The sequence below is a fragment of the Narcine bancroftii genome, chromosome 7, assembly GCF_036971445.1.
Source record: "Narcine bancroftii isolate sNarBan1 chromosome 7, sNarBan1.hap1, whole genome shotgun sequence".
Taxonomy (NCBI): domain Eukaryota; kingdom Metazoa; phylum Chordata; class Chondrichthyes; order Torpediniformes; family Narcinidae; genus Narcine; species Narcine bancroftii.
In genome coordinates, this window is record NC_091475.1 from 209583064 (window position 1) to 209610071 (window position 27008).

At 51.8% G+C, this 27008-nt stretch overlaps 1 protein-coding gene and 1 long non-coding RNA gene across 2 annotated transcripts in view; one reads left to right on the plus strand and one right to left on the minus strand.

The window, feature by feature from the left end:
• Window positions 1–3669: 3669 nt before the first annotated feature.
• On the plus strand, window positions 3670–6374 carry LOC138739652 (uncharacterized). Its single transcript, XR_011342357.1, has 3 exons — window positions 3670–3734; window positions 4830–4997; window positions 6301–6374. It is a non-coding gene; the product is annotated as an uncharacterized lncRNA (long non-coding RNA).
• The window catches only part of map6a (microtubule-associated protein 6a), a 110904-nt gene continuing 88019 nt past the window's right edge, over window positions 4124–27008 (minus strand). Inside the window, exons 4-5 of the mRNA XM_069892150.1 lie at window positions 22310–22544; window positions 4124–6199 (exon numbers count right to left, since the gene is read on the minus strand). Of these exons, the coding sequence (XP_069748251.1) occupies window positions 6002–6199; window positions 22310–22544 (433 nt within the window). The 3' untranslated portion in view covers window positions 4124–6001. The remainder of the gene's footprint in view (window positions 6200–22309; window positions 22545–27008) is intronic.

Sequence of the window (27008 nt, forward strand, 5' to 3'; positions counted from 1 at the left end):
TTTTAAAAGACACTTAGGCATGTGGATATAAGTAAAATAGAGGGTTATGGGTATGAGGTAGGGAAAGTTTAGATTGTTGGCTGAAGGGCCTGTGCTGTAATGTTCTATGTTCTAAACTCAGTGCAATCCTGGACGAGAATTCTTTCACATCTACTTCTGGCAGTGGAAATAAAACTTCCTTTGCACTAATTTGAGGGGCGCTTCTGGGTACCCATTCTTCTCCCAAAACCAAAATTATCCCCGCACAACAGGAGTGGCGCAGTGTAGCATCGGGCAGTTCTGCTGCTGTACCAGTTCCAGAGACCAAGGTTCGACTCTGCACTTCTCCACTTCCACAGGAGTTTGCAGAGGTTTGGGATGACACCAGAAACCCCTGCAAATTTCCACAGAACCGTGTTGGAAAATGTGCTGACCGGCTGCATCACGATCTGGTACAGGGGCACCAATACCCTTGAACAGAAAGCCCTGTGAAAGGTAGTGGACACAACCCAGGACATCACAGGCACATCACAGACCCTCTCAACCACTGAGAGCATCCATGGGGAATGCTGCCATTGGAGAGCAGCAGCAATCGTCAAGGATCTCCACCACCCAGCACACGCTCTGTTCTCGCTGCTGCCATCGGGAGAGAGATGTAGGGGCCACAAGACTCACACCCCCAGGTTCAGGAACAGCTACTCCCCCTCCACCATCAGACTCCTCCACAACAAACTCAATCAGGGACTCATTTAAGGTCTCTGACTTGTGCACTTTATTGATTTTCTTCTGTTCTCTCTGTATCGCACAGTCAGTTTGTTTACATTTGTTATCTGTTTACAGTTCTTTATTTATTTTCATGTTCACAGCTGGGTACAGTTTTTTTTTGCACTACTAATTAGGGGAAATTCTGTCTTGCCAGCTGAAAAAAAGGAATCTCAGGGTTGTATGTGATGTCATGTATGTACTCTTTGACAATAAATCTGAAATCTGTCTGTGTGGAGCTTGACTCTTCACCCTGCATGGCTCTGCACTGCATGCTCCATTTTCTTTCTGCATCCCAACGAGGTGCTGGTGGGTTAATTAGTGTCCTAAAGCCACACAGCGTGGAAACTGGCCCTTCGGTCTTACATGCCCACGCTGACCGAAGTGTCCCACACACACTCATTCCACCTGCCTGGGTGTGGCCCATATTCCTCTCGACCCATCCTGTGCATGTAGCCATCCAACCTTATGTTTAAACATTGAAATCGTACACATATCGCCCACCACCCTCTGTGTGAAATGTTACTCTTCAGGTTCCAGTTAAATCTCAAGATCACAAGATTATAGGAGTAGAAGTCGGCCCATCGAGTCTGATCTGCCATTCTAATCATGAGCTGATCCATCCTCCCACTCAGGCCTACTCTCCAGCCTCCTCCCCATAATCCAGTGGTTCTCAACCTTCCCACCCACATCCCACTTTAAGTAACCCCTATGCCATCGGTGCTCTGTGATTAGTAAGGAAGGGATTGCTTAAGGTGGGATGTGGGCGGGAAGAAAAAGTTTGAAAACCACTATTTCAATCGTCCCTCATTGACTCGTTATGTGCAGGGTTTCAGAACTCCAAAGGAAATGGGCCAATGACCATTTTTCTCAAGCCAAATATTTCAGTAACATTTTGGTCTAGAGCAGAGATTCTCAACCTTCCCTTCCCACTCACATCCCACCTTAAGCAACCCCTGACTAATCACAGAGCACCGATGGCAGAGGGATTCCTTAAAGTGGGATGTGAGTGGAAAGAAAGAGGTTGAGAACCACTGCCGTAACCCTCGATGCCCTAATCAACTACCTGTTCATTTCTACCTTAGTTACACCCAACAGCCTCACTTCCGCTGCCACCTGTGGTCACAAGTTCCACAGACTCATGACCTTCTGTCGAAAGAAAATTTTCCACGTCTCTTGTTTTAAATTTCTGTCCCTTTATTATCAAGTTGTGCCCTCTTGTCCTAGACTCCCCAACCATGGGAAACATCTACTCTGTCCAGACCTTTCATCATTTAAAATGTCTCTATGAGGTTCCCCCCTCATCCTTCTGTATTCCCAACGAGTACAGTCCAAGGGTTGATGATCATTCCTCATGTGCTAACCCTTTCGTTCCTGGTTTCATTCTAGTTGATCTTCTCTGAACTCTCTCTAACACCATCATGTCTTTCCTCAAATAAGGTGCCCAAAACTGTCCACAGTGTTCCAAGTGAGGTCTCACCAGTAATTTATACTCCTGTTCTTATATGCCAACATTGCATTCCCCTTCACCATTGACTGAACTTGAAGGTCAACCTTCAGGGTATCCTACACAAGTCCCTTTGCAACTCTCTCTTCCCCTCACCTTGAACCTCTGTCCCCTGTTCTTGGCAAGAAAACACTCTGTGCGTTCACCCGATCTATTCCTCTCATTGCCCATTATAAATCTCCCTTGCACCCCTTCCTCCAGTATTTAGGTAAGAATCTGGAGGGTGTTGATGGGAATGCAAGAGCAAATGGGGCTCGTGGAAAATGAACAGGAGAATGAGACTGATGGGATAATGCTGAGAAGGCTGGGGTACAATGGGCCGAATAGCCTCCTTCTAAAGGATCCCCATCACCCTGATCACACCCTCTTCTCACTGCTGCCTTCAGGCAGAAAGTACCGAAGCCTGAAGATCAGCTCCTCTAGGCTCTAGGTGAGGGTGGAGCCAGGGGAGGAGCCAGCCATCAGAACAGCACACAGACGGTGAATTCCAGTTCACTGCACATCTATTAAGTTCAAAATTCAGATTTATTGTTCGAGTACATACATAAGAAACAGGAGAGGGAGTTGGCCATCTGGCCCGTCGAGCCTGCTCCACATTCAATGAGATCATGGCTGATCTGATGATGGTCCACCTGCCTTTTCCCCATACCCCTTAATTCCCCTACTTTGTAAAAAGGTGTCCAACCTTGTCTTAAATATATTTACTGAGGTTGCCTCCATCGCTTCAATGGGCAGCGAATTTCACAGATTCACTGCCCTCTGCGATAAACAGTTCCTCCTCATCTCCGTCCTAAATCTACTCCCCTGAATCTTGAGGTGTTGTCCCCTAGTTCTTGTCTCCCCCACCAGTGGAAACAACTTATAATTTTATTTAAGAGCCCTTCTCATTCATCTAAATTCCAGTGAGTACACTCCCGGACAACTCAATCTCGCCTCATAGGCCAACCCCCTCATCCCTGGAATCAACCTGGTGAACCTTATCTCTGCACTTCCTCTAAAGCACGTACGTCCTTCCTCAAGAAAGATGGAGACAGCATAAGTGTCAGAGATAAAGTGAAAGGGAGAAAAAGGGTGAGACTGGGGGAGAGGGAAGGAGGTGGAGAAAATGAGAGAGTTGGAAGGGAAGGGCTGGGAGATTGAGGGGAAGAAGGAGTGGGGGAAGCAGGAGGGAGGGTCATGGACAGTGAGGGGAGAAGGAAGGGATAGAGAGACAAAGAAAGGGAGAAGGGAAAGAGAAAGAGGGAGAGAGGGAGGGATAGAGAGAGGAGAGGGAGTGATAGAGGGAGAAAGATGGAGTGAGCACTTTGCAAATGTTTAGCAATAAGCTTTTATTGGTAAATGACTGCAAGCAAAGGTCACAAATCACATCACAATCGGAAGCTACACACAGACATTAACTGATCAATCCTGTCACCACAATATGGACTGAGTCATGACCGAGTGTGGACGTGTGGTGATCTCCGCAGTCGTCAATGGACACATCTCGGTGAGTCTAGAGCACAGGACACCAAGGTGTCTTCCCATCGATTCAGGAAACATTGGGAGGGCCACAATATTTGTGTGTGTGTGTGTGTGTGTGTGTGTGTGTGTGTGTGTGTGTGAGACAGGTGTGTGTGGGTGTGAGTGTATTTGTGTGTGTACATGTCTGTGAATGTCTGGGTGAGTGTGGTTCTATGTGTGTGGTGTGTGAGTATGTGTGTCTGTGAATATGTGGGTGTGTGGTGTATGTGGTGAGTGTGTGATCTGTGTGTGTGGATGTGTGTGGGTGAGTGTGTGTATTTGTGTGTGTACATGTCTGTGAATGTGTGCATGGGTGTGTGTGTGGTGAGTGTACAGTGTGTGTGTGAGTGGGTGTGAATGAGTGGTGAGTCTGTGATGTGTGTGAGTGTAGGTGGGTGTGATATGTGTGTGGGTGTGTGGTGAGTGTGTATGTGTTTGTGTGTACGTCTGTGAATTTGTGTGTGTGTGTGTGTGTGTGTGTGTGTGTGTGTGTGTGTGTGTGAGAGAGAGAGGGTGTGTCTGTGCACAGGTCATTGCATGTGAACATCTAACACGACTACCGACGTTAATTTTACACTGCATGTGCTCACCCCCCCCCCCCCAGTCAATATTGGCCGGACACCGGTTCCCTGTCCGGCCCTGATGGTAAACCAAGCTTCCTCCCTGCTCTCAGCTCAGCAGGTCATCACCAGCTCAGTCAGACGGACAGAACGCCGGGATCCAGCAGGGGGTGGGGGTGGCTATGTCCCCCACCTTCTCCCAACGTGACTCCCTCTCCCCATCCTAGTCTTTGGGCCCAGCACCAAGGGACACAGTCAAAAATATAGTGATGTCAATGAAGATGCTTGGCAGAGGAACTTGAGTTGACCCAAGTGACCAATGAGGTGGCAGAATGCACTGTCAGTTAGGGTTGGGGGTGGGTTGTGATTGAATTGGATGATCCCAAAGGGAATGGGATGTTCAGACAGCATGGCCTTGAATGGCCTAATGGCCTCTTTCCACACTGTATATCTTTCACATGATTCTTTCAACTACAAGAAGACTTTCTACCTTCATTTGGTGTCTGTCTCTCAATGACCAGGGGAATGCAGACCTTTGCTGGGCTGAAGGGTGAGAAGAGACATTAGAACTCAGTGACGATTGTGCCGAACATTTGAACCATACAGAGAATGGCAGATGCTTCACCACAAGACCAGAACCTAATCAAGAGAGAGATTTGGGAAGTTTATGTGCAGGACTTCGTACCTGAGTGAGATGGCAGTTTGAAATGTTATCAACTTGGGGTTTCTTTCTCGCCCCCAAGCATCGAATAATTTCCACAGAGGCAAAAGGACCATAGATGCTGGAATCTTGAGCAAACAATGGGGAGCAGGAGGGGCCCAGCAGGCTGGGCAGCGTCCGTGGAGAAGAAACGGTCAGTCAACAGTTCAGATTGGGACCCGAGACGGTGGCTATCCACCCATTTCCCTCCACGGTCGCTGGCTGACCTGCTGACTCTCTCCAGCTCCTCATTGTCGGCTCCATAGGTGTTCTAGAAGTCAGTTAAAGGCTGCAAGGGATGGCAGGATTCAGGTGTAGAATGGCATCTACTACTGAGGGGGGGAAATAAATTTTTGTGGGCGGTGACTCTCCACTTGACCGAAACCAGAGCCGGATGGCATGGCCCAGAGCAGTATGTGGAAATCTGACGCTATCTTCTAGCTTATATTATATATTGTTGACCATCCCCAGTCTTCACAGAGGGGCCAATTCCCCCAGCGATCAAGATCTGTGTCCGGACACATTAATGCAGGATTCGGAGGGTTGGGACAGAAGGGGGTTGAGGGAAGGTGTGGAAGAACGGCCACCATCCCATTACATAAAAAGGATCATTGTTATGAGTTGGGCCCCAACTGCTGTGTGTATTTACTGGAGACATTTATTGACAATCTTATGGTCGGCCAGTGTGGGTAATTTCCACTGCCAATCAAATTTGAGATCTGTCAGTGAGCAAGATTGATATGCTCGTAATTTACAAATTCACTGCAGAAATTACCCTGCTCTTATCGGGAGAGGATGCCATGGTCCTCCAAATAGACTCTGTTTACAGAGAGAATGGACTGTTTGCTGAGCTTCAGGCCCTGAACCACCCTCCCCACCCATAACTCGCTGGCTGATGCACTGCTGTCAATATATACTCCGGCTGAACGATTGGTCGGTGCGTGCCAGAGGGCGGTCCCTCTCCAGCGCCCAGGTTACACAGGTCGGTCGCTGTCATTCCTTTGCCTCAGCTAACTTATTGTTCATCTCTTGGGACTTCTCTCCCTCCTCCGGCTTTGGAGCTGGGGCGGTTTCTGCCCCCTTCTTTTTCACCACCCGACCGGATGCACCGTGTTTCTCTTTTGGTTTTCGGGGAGTTTTATGGCTTGACGGTTTTTTTGGTTTCGAAGTCTGTCCACTGGGCTTCTCCGGCTGTAAGAGATTTAGGGGGTGGGGGGGGGGTGGTGGTGGGGTTTTAAAAGAGGGGAGGTGTGAAAGAAAGCTTGATTTACTCACAGTATACAACTTTCAAGTTTTAGGTGCAGAATTGGACCGCTTCAATCAGAGCAATGAATGCTGTTTCTCAATTAAAAATTTTAAATTAGACATCATTTTTAAATTTGGACCCACAGCATTGCTGGTGGTGTATTACGACCTTCAGTGATCTCCTGGAGCTTTGCTGGATTGCCACTAGGCCCAGTGGTTCTCAACCTTTTTGTTTCCACTCACATCCCTAAGTTATCGGTGCTCTGTGATTAGTGAGGGATTGCTTAAGGTGGGATGTGGGTGGGGAGGGAAGGTTGAGAATCACTGCTCTAGACCTAACTGTTACTGAAATATTTTGCTGAAGAAAAATTTTCATTGGCCCATTTCCTTTGGAGTTCAGAAACCGTGAACATAACAAGTCCATTAGATATGATTAAAACAGGGAGTTTCAAACTTTTTCTCTCCACTCACGTACCATCCCCTTACTAATCACAGAGGGATTACTTAAAGTGGGATGTGAGTGGAAAGAAAAATGGTTGACAACCACTGCACTAGGGAGTCGGGAAGAATTTTCCAAAGATTTTTTTCCTGTAATTGGCCGCAGGCTTTTTCATTTGTTTTTTTTTGCCTCCCCCAGGAGCCAAACTAGCAGCATGAATAGGCAGAGAGTGGTGCTGTTGAGAGATAGAGTGAGTGGGATAGAGAGAGAGAGAGAGAAAGAGCGGTAGAGAGAGCGGGGTGGAGAGTGCGGGGTGGAGAGAGTAGGGTGGAGTGTGCGGGGTGGAGAGTGCGGGGTAGAGAGCGGGGTAGAGAGTGCAGGGTGGAGAGTGCAGGGTGGAGAGAGTAGGGTGGAGAGAGCGGGGTGGAGAGTGTGGGGTGGAGAGAGTAGGGTGGAGAGAGAGTGGGGTGGAGAGTGCGGGGTGGAGAGAGTGGGGTGGAGAGAGTGGGGTGGAGAGAGTGGGGTGGAGAGAGTGGGGTGGAGAGTGCGGGGTGGAGAGTGCGGGGTGGAGAGTGCGGGGTGGAGAGTGCGGGGTGGAGAGTGCGGGGTGGAGAGAGTAGGGTGGAGAGAGAGTGGGGTGGAGAGTGCGGGGTGGAGAGAGTAGGGTGGAGAGTGCGGGGTGGAGAGTGCGGGGTGGAGAGTGCGGGGTGGAGAGTGCGGGTTAGAGAGCGGGGTAGAGAGTGCGGGGTGGAGAGAGTAGGGTGGAGAGAGCGGGGTGGAGAGTGCGGGGTGGAGAGCGTAGGGTGGAGAGTGCGGGGTGGAGAGTGCGGGGTAGAGAGCGGGGTAGAGAGTGCAGGGTGGAGAGAGTAGGGTGGAGAGAGCGGGGTGGAGAGTGCGGGGTGGAGAGTGCGGGGTGGAGAGAGTAGGGTGGAGAGAGAGTGGGGTGGAGAGTGCGGGGTGGAGAGTGCGGGGTGGAGAGTGCGGGGTGGAGAGAGTGGGGTGGAGAGAGTGGGGTGGAGAGAGTGGGGTGGAGAGAGTGGGGTGGAGAGAGTGGGGTGGAGAGAGTGGGGTGGAGAGAGTGGGGTGGAGAGAGTGGGGTGGAGAGAGTTGGGTGGAGAGTGCGGGGTGGAGAGTGCGGGGTGGAGAGTGCGGGGTGGAGAGTGCGGGGTGGAGAGTGCGGGGTGGAGAGTGCGGGGTGGAGAGTGCGGGGTGGAGAGTGCGGGGTGGAGAGTGCGGGGTGGAGAGTGCGGGGTGGAGAGTGCGGGGTGGAGAGTGCGGGGTGGAGAGTGCGGGATAGAGAGAGCGGGGTGGAGAGAGTGGGGTGGAGAGTGCGTGGTGGAAAGATGGGGTGGAGACTGCGGGGTGGAGAGTGCGGGTTAGAGAGCGGGGTGGAGAGTGCGGGGTGGAGAGTGCGGGGTGGAGAGTGCGGGGTGGAGAGTGCGGGGTGGAGAGAGCAGGGTGGAGAGAGCGGGGTGGAGAGTGCGGAGTGGAGAGTGCGGGGTGAAGAGTGCGGGTTAGAGAGCGGGGTAGAGAGTGCGGGGTGGAGAGAGTAGGGTGGATAGTGCGGGGTGGAGAGCGTGGGGTGGAGAGTGCGGGGTGGAGAGTGCGGGGTGGAGAGTGCGGGGTAGAGAGTGCGGGGTGGAGAGAGTAGGGTGGAGAGAGCGGGGTGGAGAGTGCGGGGTGGAGAGAGTAGGGTGGAGAGAGAGTCAGGTGGAGAGTGCGGGGTGGAGAGAGTGGGTTGGAGAGAGCGGGGTGGAGAGAGCAGGGTAGAGAGTGCGGGGTGGAGAGAATAGGGTGGAGAGAGTAGGGTGGAGAGAGAGGGGTGGAGAGTGCGGGGTGGAGAGAGTAGGGTGGAGAGAGAGTGGGGTGGAGAGTGCGGGGTGGAGAGAGTGGGGTGGAGAGAGCGGGGTGGAGAGTGCGGCGTGGAGAGTGCGGGGTAGAGAGAGCGGGGTGGAGAGAGTGGGGTGGAGAGTGCGTGGTGGAAAGATGGGGTGGAGACTGCGGGGTGGAGAGTGCGGGTTAGAGAGCGGGGTGGAGAGTGCGGGGTGGAGAGAGTAGGGTGGAGAGAGCGGGGTGGAGAGTGCGGGGTGGAGAGAGTAGGGTGGAGAGAGCGGGGTGGAGAGTGCGGGGTGGAGAGCGTAGGGTGGAGAGTGCGGGGTGGAGAGTGCGGGGTAGAGAGTGCGGGGTAGAGAGTGCGGGGTGGAGAGAGTAGGGTGGAGAGTGCGGGGTGGAGAGAGTAGGGTGGAGAGAGAGTGGGGTGGAGAGTGCGGGGTGGAGAGAGTGGGGTGGATAGAGCGGGTGGAGAGAGCAGGGTAGAGAGTGCGGGGTGGAGAGAATAGGGTGGAGAGAGTAGGGTAGAGAGAGAGGGGTGGAGAGTGCGGGGTGGAGAGTGCGGGTTAGAGAGCGGGGTAGAGAGTGCGGGGTGGAGAGAGTAGGGTGGAGAGAGCAGGGTGGAGAGAGTATGGTGGAGAGAGCGGGGTGGAGAGTGCGGGGTCGAGAGAGTAGGGTGGAGAGACCGGGGTGGAGAGTGTGGGGTGGAGAGAGGGGTGGAGAGAGAGTGGGGTGGAGAGTGTGGGGTGGAGAGAGGGGTGGAGAGAGCGGGGTGGAGAGTGCGGGGTGGAGAGTGCGGGTTAGAGAGCGGGGTAGAGAGTGCGGGGTGGAGAGTGCGGGTTAGAGAGCGGGGTAGAGAGTGCGAGGTGGAGAGAGTAGGGTGGAGAGAGCAGAGTGGAGAGAGTATGGTGGAGAGAGCGGGGTGGAGAGTGCGGGGTGGAGAGTGCGGGGTGGAGAGAGTAGGGTGGAGAGACCGGGGTGGAGAGTGTGGGGTGGAGAGAGGGGTGGAGAGAGAGTGGGGTGGAGAGTGCGGGGTGGTGAGTGCGGGTTAGAGAGCGCGGTGGAGAGTGCGCGGTGGAGAGTGCGGGGTGGAGAGTGCGGGGTGGAGAGTGCGGGGTGGAGAGAGTGGGGTGGAGAGAGTGGGGTGGAGAGAGTGGGGTGGAGAGAGTGGGGTGGAGAGAGTGGGGTGGAGAGAGTGGGGTGGAGAGAGTGGGGTGGAGAGAGTGGGGTGGAGAGAGTGGGGTGGAGAGAGTGGGGTGGAGAGAGTGGGGTGGAGAGAGTGGGGTGGAGAGAGTGGGGTGGAGAGAGTGGGGTGGAGAGAGTGGGGTGGAGAGAGTGGGGTGGAGAGTGCGGGGTGGAGAGAGTAGGGTGGAGAGAGTATGGTGGAGAGAGCGGGGTGGAGAGTGCGGGGTCGAGAGAGTAGGGTGGAGAGACCGGGGTGGAGAGTGTGGGGTGGAGAGAGGGGTGGAGAGAGAGTGGGGTGGATAGTGCGGGGTGGAGAGCGTAGGGTGGAGAGTGCGGGGTGGAGAGTGCGGGGTATAGAGTGCGGGGTGGAGAGAGTAGGGTGGAGAGAGCAGGGTGGAGAGTGCGGGGTGGAGAGAGTAGGGTGGAGAGAGAGTCAGGTGGAGAGTGCGGGGTGGAGAGAGTGGGTTGGAGAGAGCGGGGTGGAGAGAGCAGGGTAGAGAGTGCGGGGTGGAGAGAATAGGGTGGAGAGAGTAGGGTGGAGAGAGAGGGGTGGAGAGTGCGGGGTGGAGAGAGTAGGGTGGAGAGAGAGTGGGGTGGAGAGTGCGGGGTGGAGAGTGCGGGGTGGAGAGTGCGGGGTGGAGAGAGTGGGGTGGAGAGAGTGGGGTGGAGAGAGTGGGGTGGAGAGAGCGGGGTGGAGAGTGCGGCGTGGAGAGTGCGGGGTAGAGAGAGCGGGGTGGAGAGAGTGGGGTGGAGAGTGCGTGGTGGATAGATGGGGTGGAGACTGCGGGGTGGAGAGTGCGGGTTAGAGAGCGGGGTGGAGAGTGCGGGGTGGAGAGAGTAGGGTGGAGAGAGCGGGGTGGAGAGTGCGGGGTGGAGAGAGTAGGGTGGAGAGAGCGGGGTGGAGAGTGCGGGGTGGAGAGCGTTGGGTGGAGAGTGCGGGGTGGAGAGTGCGGGGTAGAGAGTGCGGGGTAGAGAGTGCGGGGTGGAGAGAGTAGGGTGGAGAGTGCGGGGTGGAGAGAGTAGGGTGGAGAGAGAGTGGGGTGGAGAGTGCGGGGTGGAGAGAGTGGGGTGGATAGAGCGGGTGGAGAGAGCAGGGTAGAGAGTGCGGGGTGGAGAGAATAGGGTGGAGAGAGTAGGGTAGAGAGAGAGGGGTGGAGAGTGCGGGGTGGAGAGTGCGGGTTAGAGAGCGGGGTAGAGAGTGCGGGGTGGAGAGAGTAGGGTGGAGAGAGTAGGGTGGAGAGAGTAGGGTGGAGAGAGTAGGGTGGAGAGAGTAGGGTGGAGAGAGCAGGGTGGAGAGAGTATGGTGGAGAGAGTATGGTGGAGAGAGCGGGGTGGAGAGTGCGGGGTCGAGAGAGTAGGGTGGAGAGACTGGGGTGGAGAGTGTGGGGTGGAGAGAGGGGTGGAGAGAGAGTGGGGTGGAGAGTGTGGGGTGGAGAGAGGGGTGGAGAGAGCGGGGTGGAGAGTGCGGGGTGGAGAGTGCGGGTTAGAGAGCGGGGTAGAGAGTGCGGGGTGGAGAGTGCGGGTTAGAGAGCGGGGTAGAGAGTGCGAGGTGGAGAGAGTAGGGTGGAGAGAGCAGAGTGGAGAGAGTATGGTGGAGAGAGCGGGGTGGAGAGTGCGGGGTGGAGAGAGTAGGGTGGAGAGACCGGGGTGGAGAGTGTGGGGTGGAGAGAGGGGTGGAGAGAGAGTGGGGTGGAGAGTGCGGGGTGGTGAGTGCGGGTTAGAGAGCGCGGTGGAGAGTGCGGGGTGGAGAGTGCGGGGTGGAGAGTGCGGGGTGGAGAGAGTGGGGTGGAGAGAGTGGGGTGGAGAGAGTGGGGTGGAGAGAGTGGGGTGGAGAGAGTGGGGTGGAGAGAGTGGGGTGGAGAGAGTGGGGTGGAGAGAGTGGGGTGGAGAGAGTGGGGTGGAGAGAGTGGGGTGGAGAGAGTGGGGTGGAGAGAGTGGGGTGGAGAGTGCTTAGTAGAAAGAGCGGGGTGGAGAGTGCGGGGTGGAGAGTGCGGGTTAGAGAGCGGGTTGGAGAGTGTGAGGTGGAGAGAGTGGGGTGGAGAGAGCGGGGTGGAAAGTGCGGGGTGGAGAATGCGGGTTAGTGAGTGGGGTGGAGAGTGCGGGGTGGCGAGTGCGGGGTGGAGAGTGCAGGGTAGAGAGTGCGGGTTAGAGAGCGGGGTGGAGAGTGTGGGATGGAGAGTGCGGGTTAGAGAGCGGGGTGGAGAGTGTGGGGTGGAGAGTGTGGGGTGGAGGAGTGCGGTGTGGAGAGTGCGGGGTGGAGAGTGCGGGTTAGAGAGTGAGGTGGAGAGTGCGGGGTGGAGAGTGCGGGGTGGAGAGTGCGGGGTGGAGAGTGCGGGGTGGAGAGTGCGGGGTGGAGAGAGCGGGGTGGAGAGAGCGGGGTGGAGAGAGCGGGGTGGAGAGAGCGGGGTGGAGAGAGTGGGGTGGATATTGCATAGTAGAAAGAGTGGGGTGGAGAGTGCAGGGTGGAGAGTGCGGTGTGGAGAGAGCGGGTTGGAGACAGCAGGGTGGAGAGAGCGGGGTGGAGAGAGTAGGGTGGAGAGAGCAGGGTGGAGAGTGCGGGGTGGAGAGAGCAGGCAAGTAGAGCAGGGCCCCCTGCTGGACGCCCCCCTGAGAAACAAGTATGCCGCTTTGAATACTTTTGAGGGGGAATGATCTACTGGGTTCAAGCCATGGCAATCAGATCTCTGGCATGGAGTCTGGTGCTGTGGCTAAGAAGGGAAGGGGGGGAATGAGGCGTGCTGTAGTGATAGGGCATTCCATAGTTAGGAAGTTAGATGAGAGGTTCTGTGCAGGAGCATAAATCCTGGATGATATGTTAGCCTCCCTGGTACCATGGTCTGGGATATCTCAGGTCGAGTTCACGACATTCTTAGATGGGATGGTGATCAGCCAGACGTCGTGGTCCATGTAGGAACCGACGACATAGGTAGGAAGGGTGAGGATGGCATGCAAGGCGATTTCAGGGAGTTAGGCGCTAGGTTGAAGAAGATGAGGGCCTCCAGGGTAGTGATCTCAGGATTGCTTCCCGTGCCACGTGCTGGAGAGGTTAGAAATAGGAGGATAAGGCAGCTGAACACGGGGCTGGAAACATGGTGTAGGAGGGAAGGCTTCAGGTTTCTAGATCACTAGGCTCTGTTCCAGGGAAGGTGGAATTTGTACCGACAGGACAGATTGCGTCTGAACTGGAAGGGGATTAATATCCTTGTGGGTAGGTTTGTTTGTCTTGTCCCGATGGGTTTAAGCTAGATTGGCAAGGAGAGGGGAACCAGAGTGTTAGGGCAGATAGTGAGGTGGAGGAGGACGAAGGTCAGGTGAGGACTGCATGTATAGACAGAAATCAAAGGTTTGTACGTTATGAAAATGAGCTCAGGTGCATTTATTTTAACGCAAGGAGTATTGTTTGAAAGGCTGACGATCTTAGGGCATGGACTTACACATGGGATTATGAAATTGTGTGCAGTTCTGGGTGCCTAATTACAGGAAGGATGTCAATAAGATTGAAAGAGGGCAGAGAAGATTTACCAGAACGATGCCGGGTCTTCAGGGGGTGAGATACAGGGTAAGATTGGACAGGTTAGGAGTTTATTCCTTGGAGGAAAGAAGAATGAGGGGAGATTTGATAGAAGTTTACATGATTATGAGAGGTATAGACAGAGTGGATGTGGATAGGCTTTTTCGATTTAGATTGTGGGTGATAAATACGAGAGGTTGTAGTTTTAAGCTAAAGGGGGAGAGGTTTAGGGGGAACATTAGGGGGAAGTTCTTCCCTCAGAGAGTGGTGGGAATGTGGAATGAGCTACAACCTGATATGGTGAATGCAGACTCAATTGTGTGTTTTAAAAGTAAATTGGATAGATATATGGAATGTGAGAGGACTGGAGGGTTGTGGTAATGGGAGCAGGTCATTGGGACTAGGGAGATTATGATTGGCACAGACTGGAGGGGCTGAATGGCCTGTTTTCTGTAATTTGGCATTCTATGGTAACAGGCCTGTGGGGCAGGCATGGTTGGCAGCGCCTTCACAGCACCATCGTTCGGGACCGGGGTTCAAATCCCACGCTGTCCGTAAGGAGTTTGTACATCCTTCCCGAGTCTGCGTGGGTTTTTCTCGGAGGCTCCAGTTTCTTCCCACCATTCGAAATGTACTGGGGGTTGTGTTAATTGGGTGTAAATTGAGCGGCACGGACTCATGGGCTGAAATGGGTGTATTTAATATAAATTTAAATAAAATAATAAATATATCAATCCACAGACAGTTGAGATGGGGGGTGGGGGCTGGAAACTGGAGCACCTGGAGGAAACCCACATAGAAACGGGAGGACGTACAAACTCCTGACAGTGCCAGATTGGAACCCTGACTCACTGGTGCTGTAATAGCGTCATGCTAACCGTTCCGCCTAAAGAGCTCCCTCCTCCCTGTGCCAGCTCTCCAGCAAACAGTACAGGACAGGCCCTTCAGTCCAACAGAGCAAGCGTCAGTCAGCATCCACGGGTAAAAATGGCCAGTCAGCTTTTCAGATTGGGACCCTGATAGAGTCAGGTAGCATGAAAATAGGCTCGGCCTGCTCACACCATCCAAGATGTCCTGACTACACCAGTCCCACCTGCCTGCGTTTGGCCCAAATCACACAAAACCCTTCCTATTCATATATCCATCCAATTTTTTTCCTCAAAAGTTGCAACAATACCTTCCCCGGCCGCCTCCTCTGGCAGCCCATTTTTATACACCTACCATCCTCTGTGAAAAAAAGGTTAACCCTTAGCTTCCTGTTAATTCTCTCCCCTGTCTTCTTAAACCTCCAGTTACTGATTTCCCCTGCACAAAAGGCTCTCTGCGTTTAATCACTTCCTCCTGCACTGGTTCCATACATCCCCCATCCTCTGTGCAAGCAAGTTATCGGAATTAAAGTGGGAAGGGGAGGCATCAACTCTATCAAGGGAGAAAAAGGAGCTGGTGAGAGGCTGTGGATATTGGGCAGAAGGTGAGAGAGAGGTGGAGATAATGGGGTAATTGAACTAAAGGGCAGTTGAGAGAGTGGAGGAACATTGTCAGGGAGGTTCACAGAACTCAGTCATTCAAGTGGAATAGACTATAAGAGCAGGAATGTGATGTTGAAGCTTTATCTGGTACTGGTGAGACCTCACTTGAGAGAATTGTGAGCAGTCTTGGGCTCCTCATTTCAGAAAGGATGTGCTGACGTTGGAGAGGGTTCAGAGGAGATTTACAAGGATGATTCCGGGAATGAAAGGGTTATCATATGAAGAGTGATTGACGGCTCTTGGCTTGGACTCGTTGGAATTTAGGAGAATGAGGGGGGGGATCTCTGAAACATTTTGAATGTTGAAAGGCTTGGATAGAGTAGATGGAGAAAGGTTGTTTCCCACGGTGGGAGAGTCCAGGACAAGAGGGCACAACTTCAGGATTGAAGGGTGTCCACTTAGAACAGAGATGTGGTGGAATTTCTTCAGCCAGAGGGTGGTGAATCTGGAATTTGTTGCCACAGGAGGTCGTGGAGGCTGGTTCATTGGGTGTACTTAAGGCAGAGATTAATAGGTTCTTGATTAGCCAGGGCATCAAAGGTTATGTGGAGACGTCCAGGCAGCAGGGCCGAGCAGGAAAATGGATCAGCTTGTGATTAAGTGCAGGGCAGACTTAATGGGCTGAATGGCCTATTTCTGTTCCTCTGTCTTATGGTGTGAACTCCCTTCGGAGAGAGAAAGAAAGCACGTTTGAAGTGGGCCTCCCTGGACAATCTGCAGTAGAACAAAACCACAGAGATACACACAGATGGCAGATGCTGTAATCTTAAGCAAACAAGAGCTGCTGGAGGGACAAAGCAGGTTCAGGACCAGCTGCTCCCCCTCCCCCATCAGACTCCTCAAGGACAAAAACTCAATCAGGGACTCATTTAAGGACTCTGACGTGCAGTTTATTGATTTTTTTATTCTCTCTGCATCGCACAGTCAGTTTGTTTACTTTATTTGTTTACATGTATACGCTGTGTAGTTTTTTTTTACAATACCAATAAGTGGTAATTCACACCAAGCCTGAGAAATCCAGCAGGTCAAAAAGTGTCCTGTATATAGCAAAGGTACAAATATATAACTGACGTTTTGGGCTTGAGCCCTTCGTCAAGGTTTCAGGCCGTAATTCTGCCTCAGCCTCAGGAAAAGGAATCTCAGGGCTGTATGTAACGTATGCACTCTGACAATAAATCTGAAATCCGTGGAGAGAGATGTTGAACAAGTAAATCTGCAGACGCTGGAGTTGACCTGCTGGAGAAACTCAGCGGGTCACGCGGCGATCAGAAGTAAAAGGTAATATTTTAGTGTCCTGACGAAGGGTTCAGGCCTGAAATGATTGATCCGCTAACTGCCAACCATCGATGATTCAAGTGTCCTTCCGGACTTTTACTGTTCCAGTATTGGGAAAGATCCTGCCCCCGACATCTTCTCATTATCAGAATTTATTGTCAGGGGCATGTGCCACGAAATTCGTTGTTCTGCGGCAGCGTCAGTAAGGAGTTTGTATGTTGTCCCCCGTATCTGCGTAGGTTTTCCCTGGGGGCTCCAATTTCCTCCCACCGTTCAAAACGTTCCAGGGAGGTGTAGGGTAATTGGGTGGCATGAGCTTGGGGGCCAAAATGGCCTGTTAGCATGCTGAATGTCTAAATTTAAAACAATTACATTTTGATCGCAGTAGATAGCATCTGTTGTCCAAGGTCCACTCAGAAATCTGATGCTGCCGGGAAAGAAGCTGGGGTTTTTTAACTGTTGGGTGTTCGTCTTCACTCCTTCCTCATGGTAGGCGGTGAGAAGAGGGTGTAGCCCTGTGTGGAGAAGGTGTAGCCCTGTGTGGGAGGGTGTAGCCCTGTGTGGTGGGGGTTGTAGCCCTGTGTGGTGAGGGTGTAGCCCTGTGTGGTGGGGGTTGTAGCCCTGTGTGGTGAGAGTGTAGCCCTGTGTGGTGGGGGGTGTAGCCCTGTGTGGGAGGGTGTAGCCCTGTATGGTGGGGGTTGTATCCCTGTGTGGTGAGGGTGTAGCCCTGTGTGGTGGGGGTGTAGCCCTGTGTGGTGAGGGTGTAGCCCTGTGTGGTGGGGGTGTAGCCCTGTGTGGTTGGGGGGGTTGTAGCCCTGTGTGGTGAGGGTGTAGCCCTGTGTGGTGGGGGTGGTGTAGCCCTGTGTGGTGGGGGGTGTAGCCCTGTGTGGTGAGGTTGTAGACCTGTGTGGTGAGGGTGTAGCCCTGTGTGGTGAGGGTGTAGCCCTGTGTGGTGACGGTGTAGCCCTGTGTGGTAGGGGTGTAGCCCTGTGTGGTTGGGGGGGTTGTAGCCCTGTGTGGTGAGGGTGTAGACCTGTGTGGTTGGGGTGTAGCCCTGTGTGGTGAGGATGTAGACCTGTGTGGTGAGGGTGTAGCCCTGTGTGGTGACGGTGTAGCCCTGTGTGGTAGGGGTGTAGCCCTGTGTGGTTGGGGGGGTTGTAGCCCTGTGTGGTGAGGGTGTAGACCTGTGTGGTTGGGGTGTAGCCCTGTGTGGTGAGGATGTAGACCTGTGTGGTGAGGGTGTAGCCCTGTGTGGTGGGGGGTGTAGCCCTGTGTGGTGAGGGTGTAGCCCTGTGTGGTGGGGGTGTAGCCCTGTGTGGTGAGGGTGTAGCCCTGTGTGGTGAGGGTGTAGCCCTGTGTGGTGGGGGTGTAGCCCTGTGTGGTTGGGGGGGTTGTAGCCCTGTCTGGTGGGGGGGGTGTAGCCCTGTGTGGTGGAGGGTGTAGCCCTGTGTGGTGAGGGTGTAGCTCTGTGTGATGGGGGGTGTAGCCCTGTGTGGTGAGGGTGTAGACCTGTGTGGTTGGGGTGTAGCTCTGTGTGGTGGGGGGTGTAGCCCTGTGTGGTGAGGATGTAGACCTGTGTGGTGAGGGCGTAGCCCTGTGTGGTGGGGGTTGTAGCCCTGTGTGGTGAGGGTGTAGCTCTGTGTGGTGGGGGGTGTAGCCCTGTGTGGTTAGGGTGTAGACCTGTGTGGTTGGGGTGTAGCTCTGTGTGGTTGGGGGTGTAGCCCTGTGTGGTGACAGTGTAGCCCTGTGTGGTAGGGGTGTAGCCCTGTGTGGTGAGGATGTAGACCTATGTGGTGACGGTGTAGCCCTGTGTGGTAGGGGTGTAGCCCTGTGTGGTGAGGATGTAGACCTGTGTGGTAGGGGTGTAGCCCTGTGTGGTGAGGATGTAGACCTATGTGGTGATGGTGTAGCCCTGTGTGGTAGGGGTGTAGCCCTGTGTGGTGAGGATGTAGCCCTGTGTGGTGAGGATGTAGACCTGTGTGGTAGGGGTGTAGCCCTGTGTGGTGAGGATGTAAGACCTATGTGGTGATGGTGTAGCCCTGTGTGGTAGGGGTGTAGCCCTGTGTGGTGAGGATGTAGACCTGTGTGGTGAGGGCGTAGCCCTGTGTGGTGGGGGGCGTAGCCCTGTGTGGTGGGGGGTGTAGCCCTGTGTGGTGAGGGTGTAGACCTGTGTGGTTGGGGTGTAGCTCTGTGTGGTGGGGGTTGTAGCCCTGTGTGGTGACGGTGTAGCCCTGTGTGGTGACGGTGTAGCCCTGTGTGGTAGGGGTGTAGCCCTGTGTGGTGAGGATGTAGACCTGTGTGGTGAGGGGGATGTAGCCCTGTGTGGTGGGGGGGTGTAGCCCTGTGTGGTGAGGGTGTAGCTCTGTGTGGTGGGGGGTGTAGCTCTGTGTGGTGGGGGGTGTAGCCCTGTGTGGTGAGGGTGTAGACCTGTGTGGTTGGGGTGTAGCTCTGTGTGGTGGGGGGTGTAGCCCTGTGTGGTGAGGGTGTAGACCTGTGTGGTTGGGGTGTAGCCCTGTGTGGTGAGGATGTAGACCTGTGTGGTGAGGGCGTAGCCCTGTGTGGTGGGGGTTGTAGCCCTGTGTGGTGAGGGTGTAGCCCTGTGTGGTGAGGGCGTAGCCCTGTGTGGTGGGGGCGTAGCCCTGTGTGGTGGGGGCGTAGCCCTGTGTGGTGGGGGTTGTAGCCCTGTGTGGTGAGGGTGTAGCCCTGTGTGGTGAGGGCGTAGCCCTGTGTGGTGGGGGTTGTAGCCCTGTGTGGTGGGGGTGTTTAATGAATAGACCAGGACTGCAATCACTCACTGGGCGAAAATGATGTTCCCCCATCTACCTCTCACCCTCTGACATCTCGCTAACCCATGCCCTCTGGTTTAAGACATCTCCGTTCGGATGAGAGAGACAGGGCGTGATACAGCAAAGAAACAGACTTCTCTGCCCACCTTGTTCATGCTGTCCTTACCCATCTACACTAATCCCATTAGCCCATTATCATTTTGTACTTTTGCCCACTTAAATGTCTCTTAAATGTGGTGACTCTGCCTTCAGTAAATTCCAGATATCAACCACTCTGTATAAACATAACTTCCTCCACCCTCATATCTATCATCAATGACCCACCCCCACCCCCCCCACCACCACCCAGGCCACGTCCTCTTCTCACTTCTACCATCAGGTTGGAGGTATGGAAGACGAACACCCAGCGGCACAAGGACAGCTTCTTCCCCTCCGCCATCAGATTTCTAAATGGACAATGAACCACAGACACAACGTAACTTTCTCTTTTCTTTTGCACTAATTTATTGATTTAAAAAATGTAATTTAGAACAATGTTCTATGAAAGAACCCCACAAGAGTGCTCTCACACTGCCCTTTGTGCTATAATTAATCTACGCTCTGTAAACGGTGCTTTTAACACGGGAATATGCTAACTTAATTGAGACATCCAGACCAGTAACTGGCCCATGGGCCTGCGCCACCCAAATATACCCATCTGACCAATTAGCCTATCAACCCTATATGTCTTTGAAACATGGGAGGAAACCAGAGCACCTGGAGTAAAGCCACGCAGGTCACGGGGAGAACGTACAAACTCCTCACAGACAGCGCTTGATTGGAACATGGTCACTGGTGCTGTCAGAGCGTGGTGCTAGCAGCTGCATGAACTGTGTCACCCTGAATGTTAGACACCACATGCTGGCTGCTCGTAGGAGAACCCCTTTCTCTGTACTTGATACTTTACGAGAAATATCCTTAAGCTTGCATGTCCATCCCTTAAGTTGACTTTCCAAAATATATCCCCTCGTTCTTGCCGGGATAGGATGCCTTCAGGCAATGCTTTACCCACCTTTCCAACTGTTCTAGATCCTGCTGTAGCCATCAGTGTGGGTTTTATTAACGTAATTCAAAGGTAACCCAAAACCGAGCAGCTCCTTCAACCTGTTCCATTATTCACTTGGCATCATTAATGCGTCCAAACACCATATGCCAGCCTTTGATTGATTTCCTGTCTCAACCTCTCCCAGAAATCTGCACCCTGAAATCGTTAATTAATCTCCATCTTCCACTCTTAACATCCAACACGATAGTACAGGCCCTATAGCCCACGGTGTGCTGACCTACGTAAACCTACATCACACCCATCTAACCCTTCCCTACCTCGCACCCATAGCCCTCTATTTTCCTTGCATCTGTGTGCCTGACTAAGACACGAGAATGTCCCTCTTGTACCAGCCTTCACCACCACCCCCAGCAATGCATTCCAGGCACCCACCACTCTCTGTGTAAAACAACTTACCTCTGACATTTCTCCTAAACTTTCCTCCCCTCACCTTAAACAGATGCCCCCTATGTGGCGATACAACCATTGGCCTGTCGGTGACTTCCTGTGCCTGACCGCGCACCTGCACTGCCTACTGCACCGTACCTGCAGGGAGGTAACCTGGGAGACTGGCGCTGCCTACTCCCTGCCAATCACCGGCCCCACATAAAGGCTCACACCTGCCCTTGGGCAGGAGAAGAGCACTTGGAGCCAGAAGGGATAGAGAACCTTGTGTGAAAGTTTTAAACTAATTAAATTTGTGGTGTGCTGTAGTGCAGTTTTTGTTGTTTTATTGCACTGCAGTGCACCACACTCTAGTATTGGCCATTTTAGTCCAGAGAAAAAGCCCCTCATAATCTTATATATCTCTTCGCTCCAAAGAGAAAAGTCCTAGCTTTTTCAACATTGCTTCAATGTTCTCCAATCTCGACAACATCCTGGTAAATCTTTCACTGAATCCTTTCTAAAGCTTGCACATTCTTCCTCCAATGAGGCAACCAGGACTGAACCCAATCCTCCAAAGTGTGGCCTAACCATTGTTTTAGAGAGCGGCAACATTACCTCATGGTTCTTGAACTCAATCCCCCAACTAAGGAAGGCCAACACACCGTGCACCTTCTCAACCACTCTGTCAACCTGCATGGTAACCTTGAGAGATCAATGATCCTGGACTCCAAGGTCTCTCTCTTCCTCCACGCGGTTAAGAATCCTGCCATTAGCCACACACTCTGCCTTCGAGTTCAACCTGTCAAAATGCACGCAAATGCTGGAGAAACTCAGCAGGAAACACACAGCCTAGTACAATCCCCGGCGTCTGCAGACACTATCGTTACAATCAGGCAAGTGTGAAACGCGTAATTGCATTGTGGGATTGAAATGACCCAAGTTTTTGCACAAGTGCAGGAAGAAAAGATTCAAATGAAGGTATAAACTTTGACGTGGGAAAGTCTCAATGGGGGGGGGGGGGGGAGAGCGAGAGAGAGAGAGAGAGAGAGAGGAAATAAATAGCAATATATAGCAATGGCAGACAATTTTTTAACAGCGGGGTAAAGTTGGTAGCGCTATAGCGAACAATTTATAAAGACCGTGGGAAAAAGCAATGGTGGACCTCACTTTCCAGAATGCTGTGCGGCAGAGAAACCCCTCCATAAATGCTCCAGTGCTGCAGCCAGTCATACATCTCTTTCTCTGCTGCATGGCATTCTGGGAGGGAAGGTCCACCATCACTGTTTCCCCCATGGTATTTATAAATTGTACATGATAGTGCAATCAACTTTCCCACGCTGTATAAATTGAGTGGTAAAGCACTACCAACTTTCCCACCCTGTTTAAAATTGTTCGTTATTGCTATTTATTGCTGGCACTTTCCCACGGTCCCTTATAAAGATTTATATAGGTCGGCACATCAACAACAGGGGCTGAAGGGCTCATATTGGGCTGTACATAAAGCTTAATTATGTTATAATTATGCATGGTTAATTTTGTTCAAATATAAGATCATAATATATTGATCAGGATTTAGGCCAGGTTCACCATCGCTCGATGCGTTATGATGTCACCGGTAGAAGGTAGAACAGTCCTAACCCCAGGGATGGCTCCTTGCAAGTGTGAAAGTGTTCAGTATCCCAGTTAAGAGTTGTCTAGTGTGAAAAGCCAAACCCCCATTCCTATCCCGGGACACTGAACGGCCGATTTAGTGGGTTGCAAGTGTGAAAGGGGCTCAACAGTAAGAGGTCATAGGGTGGGAAGGGAGAAGAGAAAAAGAGCTGAAAAGTGATGCTCTCTGAATAAAGAGGGAAAAGAGGGGGTGGGGAACTGGAGACAAATGGATAAGGAAAGAGAGAGACTCGGAGGGGGTTTTAAAGAGGAGAAATTAATGTTAATGTTCTCTGGTTGGAGAATGCCCAGTTCCCCACGTCACCTTGAACCCCTTCTGCTACTCTGAGATAGTGATGGACTGCGGAGCTCACTCTTACCTTGGTTGGTTCTCTGTAGAATTCACTGTAGAGACTTCGCACCCTCCTGCGCTCAGGAACCTTGGTGTCTGCCGTCCCCGGCCGGATGATCTCGGCCCGCTGGCTGAACTGACCCCTGAAGGTGGTGTTGTAACTGGTTTCGTGGGCAACTTTCGCCTCTGGCGGGTGGTACGTCTGCTTGGGTTTGATCGCCTTCGTGGGTTTGGCATCAGCTGTCCAGGCCCTGAACTCATTTCTGGGGAATAAGTATTCACATTCTTCAGCATACAGCTTTTGGCACACTTCATAAATCAAAGTATTGAGGACAGGAGTTGGGATTTAGTGGTACAAGGCAATGGTGAGACCAAATTTGGAGGATTGAGCACAATTTTGGTCACCTAACTACAGGAAAGATATCAATAAGATAGAAAGAGTGCAGAGATTTACAGGGATGTTGACCAGACTTCAGGGAAAGGTTAAACAGGTTAGGACTTTATTCCTTGGAGCGTAGAAGAATGAGGGGAGATTTGATAGAGGTGTTCAACATTATGATTTCAAATTCTAGATTTATTGCCAGAGTACACACATGACATCACATACAACCCTGAGATTCTTTTTCCTGTGGGCGAGGCAGAATTACTACTAATTGGTAGTGCAAAAGTCAACTGTACTCAACGTACACATGTAAACAAATAAACTAACTTCAATACAGAGGGAAAAATCAATAAAGAGCCCTTAAACGAGTCCCTGATTGAGCTTGTCGTTGAGGAGTCTGATGGTGGAGGGGGAGCAGCTGTTCCTGAACCTGGTGGTGTGAGTCTTGTGGCACCGATACCTCTTTCTTGATGGCAGCAGCGAGGTCAGAGCTTGTGCTGGGTGATGTGGATCTTTGATGACTGCTGCTGCCCTCCGACCGCATTGTTCCCCGTAGATGTTCTCGATAGTGTGGAGGGGTTTTGCCTTTGATGTCCTGGGCTGTATCCACTACCTTTTGGAAGGCTTTATGCTCAGGGGTGTTGGTGTCCCCGTACCAGGCCGTGATAGTTATGATGGGGTGGTGTGGCATGGTCAAGAGAGTGTGGCAGGGGTGGAGGAAGTCTTTGAACATGTTGAAATTTTTTCCAAGGCTGCAGGAGGTGACAAAAGAGGGAAGGGGGTGTGTGTGTGATGGTCTGAGGCACATTCACAACCCTCTGCAGATTCTTTAATCCATGCATAGAAACAGGCCCTTCTGGCCAATGAAACCGTGGCACCCAAATACCCCAATTAACCTACAGCCCTGGTACATTTTGAAGGGTGGAATGAAACTAGAGCATCTAGAGGAAACCCACGCAGACACAGGGAGAACGTACAAACTCCTTAAAGTCAGCGCTGGATTTGAACCGCAGTCCCCATCGCTGACACTGTAACAGCGTTGCACTAACCACTGTGCCATCCTTCCGTATGCTGTATTCATGTCATAGAGACATGGAGTCATGCAGCTTGAAAACAGGCCCTTTGGCCCATCTTGCCCTTGCCGACCAATTCAGTGGGTTACACAGCAACCATGGAAGTCAACAGCCATTCGAGGATTCGGGCCATAACCATTCATCTGGAGTCTTAGGGTCACACAGTATGGAAAGAGGCCCTTTGAGTAAGCTGACCAACGCCTTTACAGTGCCAGTGATTGAGACCAGAGTTCGAATCCGAGTTTGTAGGTTCTCCCTGTGACTGCATGGGCTTTACCCCGGGGGCTCTGATTTCCTCCCACCGTTCATAATGTACTGGGTTTTGTAGGCTAATTGGGTGTAAATTGGGCAGCATGGACTTGTGGACCAAAATGGCCTGTTACCTTGCAGTATAAAAAGAAGAACAAGTCCCACCTGCCTGTGTTTGGCCCACATCCATCTAAATCCATCCAATCCATTTACCTGTTCAAATTTGTTCTTAAACAGTACAATAGTCTCCACCTCAACCTCCTCCTCTGGCAGCCCGTTCCACACACCCACCTCCCTCTGTGTAAAATGTTACCCCTCAGGTTCCTGTTAAATCTCTTTCTCCCCCCCCCCCGCCACCTTAAACCCATGTCCTCAGGTAAACATCCCAGTGATCTGACCTGGGACAAGCGTTTTGACAGGATGGTCAAGAAAGCTCCGCTACCTTTACTGTAAATTATGTTTATATATTTATTTTAGATCGTTATGTATACAGTGCATGTCACATGTGCGTAGGGTTACAGTGTGTCTGTGTGTGTGTATGTACTATGGGCCGGAGATGTGCTGTTTTGTGGGGTTGTATATGTATATGTACAATCAGATGACAGTAAGCTTGAACTTGACTTGATTAGAGAAGGACTGGATGGTCCAAAACAGAGTATCGAACAGGGTGGCGTGGTTGGCGTAGCGGTTAGCGCCAGTGATCGGGTCCAGGGTTCAAATCCCGTGCTGTCTGTAAGGAATTTGTACGTTCTCCCCGTGTCTGCGTGGGTTTTCCCCAGGGGCACTGTTCAAAGTGTACTGGGGGTGTAGGTCAATTGGGCGTCACGGGCTTGTGGGCCAAAATGGCCTGTTATCGTGCGTATGTCTAAATTAAAAATTTTTTAAATGAAATGAAATTTAAAAAAGGTGCATCCCGATCTGAATTAAATCAGCCAGCGTGTTCATTGTTTCCATCCTGCTCTGTGAGGACTCTCTCTGTCCACCCATGTCACCAGAACCACCACGGGAGAATGGCCCATCCCTTTCTCTCGTCTTCATGGACCAGTTGATCGGAGAGAGACCAGAGCTTCTATTTCTCCACAAGTCACAGAATAACAACCGGTTACTGAGCAAAATTGCAAATTAAACCAAAATGGATAATAAGTAGGTTTCAGCATTGCCTGTGGATTGGGTGAGGTGGTGTGTCCCTGATACCATTCATCAACCCCGAGACAGATTCAAGCATTGAGCCATCTACCTCTGCTGGAATGTTTCTTCTGCTGCCAGATTTAATGTCATAGGAGCAGAATTAGGCCATTCAGCCCATTGAGCCTGCTGCAGAATTCAAATCATGACTGATGTATTTCTCCTCTCAACCCCACTCATTTTGACCCCAACTCTACTCCTTTGATCCCAACTCCACTCACCTTCTCTCCATACCCTTTGATACCCTCACTAATTACAAACATATCAAGTTTTGTGATGAGTAGAGTTCTGCAGGGATCTGTTCTGGAACCGTCTACTCTTTATGATTTGTTGATATAAAGGTTGGAGGAGTTGTAGACAGTGGAGAGAGCTGTTGGAGGTTACAACAGGATATAGACAGATTGGGCGGAGAAGTGGCAGATGGAGTTCAATCTGGGTAAGCATTTTGGAAGGTAAAACATGAAGGCCGAGTATATATTTTTAAAGACTCGACATACAGCACTGTTACAGGCTAATTTGGCCCTATGAGTTTGTACCATCCAATGTACATCCCATTAACTTAAACCAGGTACATTTTTGAACGGTGGGGAGAAACTGGAGCCCCACAGACACAGGGAGAATGTACAAACTCCTTACAGACAGCGCGGGATTCCCACCCAGGTCTGGTCCCAATTGCTGGTGGTATAAAGGTGTAACACTAACCAGTACGCCGACCATGCTTCCCATTGTTAATGGTCGGATACTTAACAGTGTGGAAAAGCAGAGGGAGCCTGGGGTCCAAATCCATAGATCTCTCAAGGTCACTGTGAAAGTTGATAGGGTAGTTAAGAAAGCTTATGGTCTGCTGGGCTTCATTAGTCAGGGGATTGAGGTCAGGAGTCGTAAGGTGATGTAGCATCTCTATAAATCTCTGGTGAGACACTTAGAGTATTGTGTTCAGTTCTGGTCACCTTATTACAGGAAGGATGTGGAAGCTCTGGAGAGGGTGCAGAGGAGATTTACCAGGATGCTGCCTGGATTGGAAAATATGAGGCTAGGATAGCAGAGCTTGGGCTTTTCTCTAAGGATGAGTAGTGACTTAACAGAGGACTACAAGATTATGAGAGGCATGGATAAGATGGACAGCCAGTGCCTTTTTTTCCCAGGTTGCGAGTAGCAAACACCAGAGGATCTTGGTACCAAGTGAAAGGAGGGAAGTTTAGGAGAGACATCTGTGGTATTTTTTTTACACAGAGAATTGTAGCTGCCCAGAATGTATTGCCAGGGGTGGTGATGGAGGATGGAACAATAGGGGCATTTAAGAGACTCTTAGATAGGCATGTGGATGAAAGAAAAATAGAGGATGATGAGGTAGGGAGGGTTTAGTTTATTGAGTAGGTTTATATAGGTTGGAACATTGTGGGCCGAAGGACATTACTATGCTGTAATGTTCATGTACTATGATGTTTGGTTTAAATTTACCCAATAATGGCCTCAATAGATTCACCTCCCTCTGGCTGAAGTAATCTCTTTATTCTGAGGCTGTGCCCTCTGTTCCTCGACTCTCCCACTACTGGAAATATCTTCTCCACATTATACCTTCCAAAATTGCCTTTATTTTTTACGCGATGAACACTAGTTATAGGCTTTTACAACATGAGAACAGGCCCTTTCGGCCCACACTTTTATGCTGACCAAGTAGCCTACCTGAGCGAGTCCCATTTAGCCCAAATCACTCAAGAACCTGTCCGAATATTGTTTCAATGCTCCAGTTGTCTCCACCTCTACCACCTCTTCCGGTAGCTCGTTCCACACGCCCACCACCCTCCGTGTGAAGAAGGCGCCCCTCAGGTCTCCTT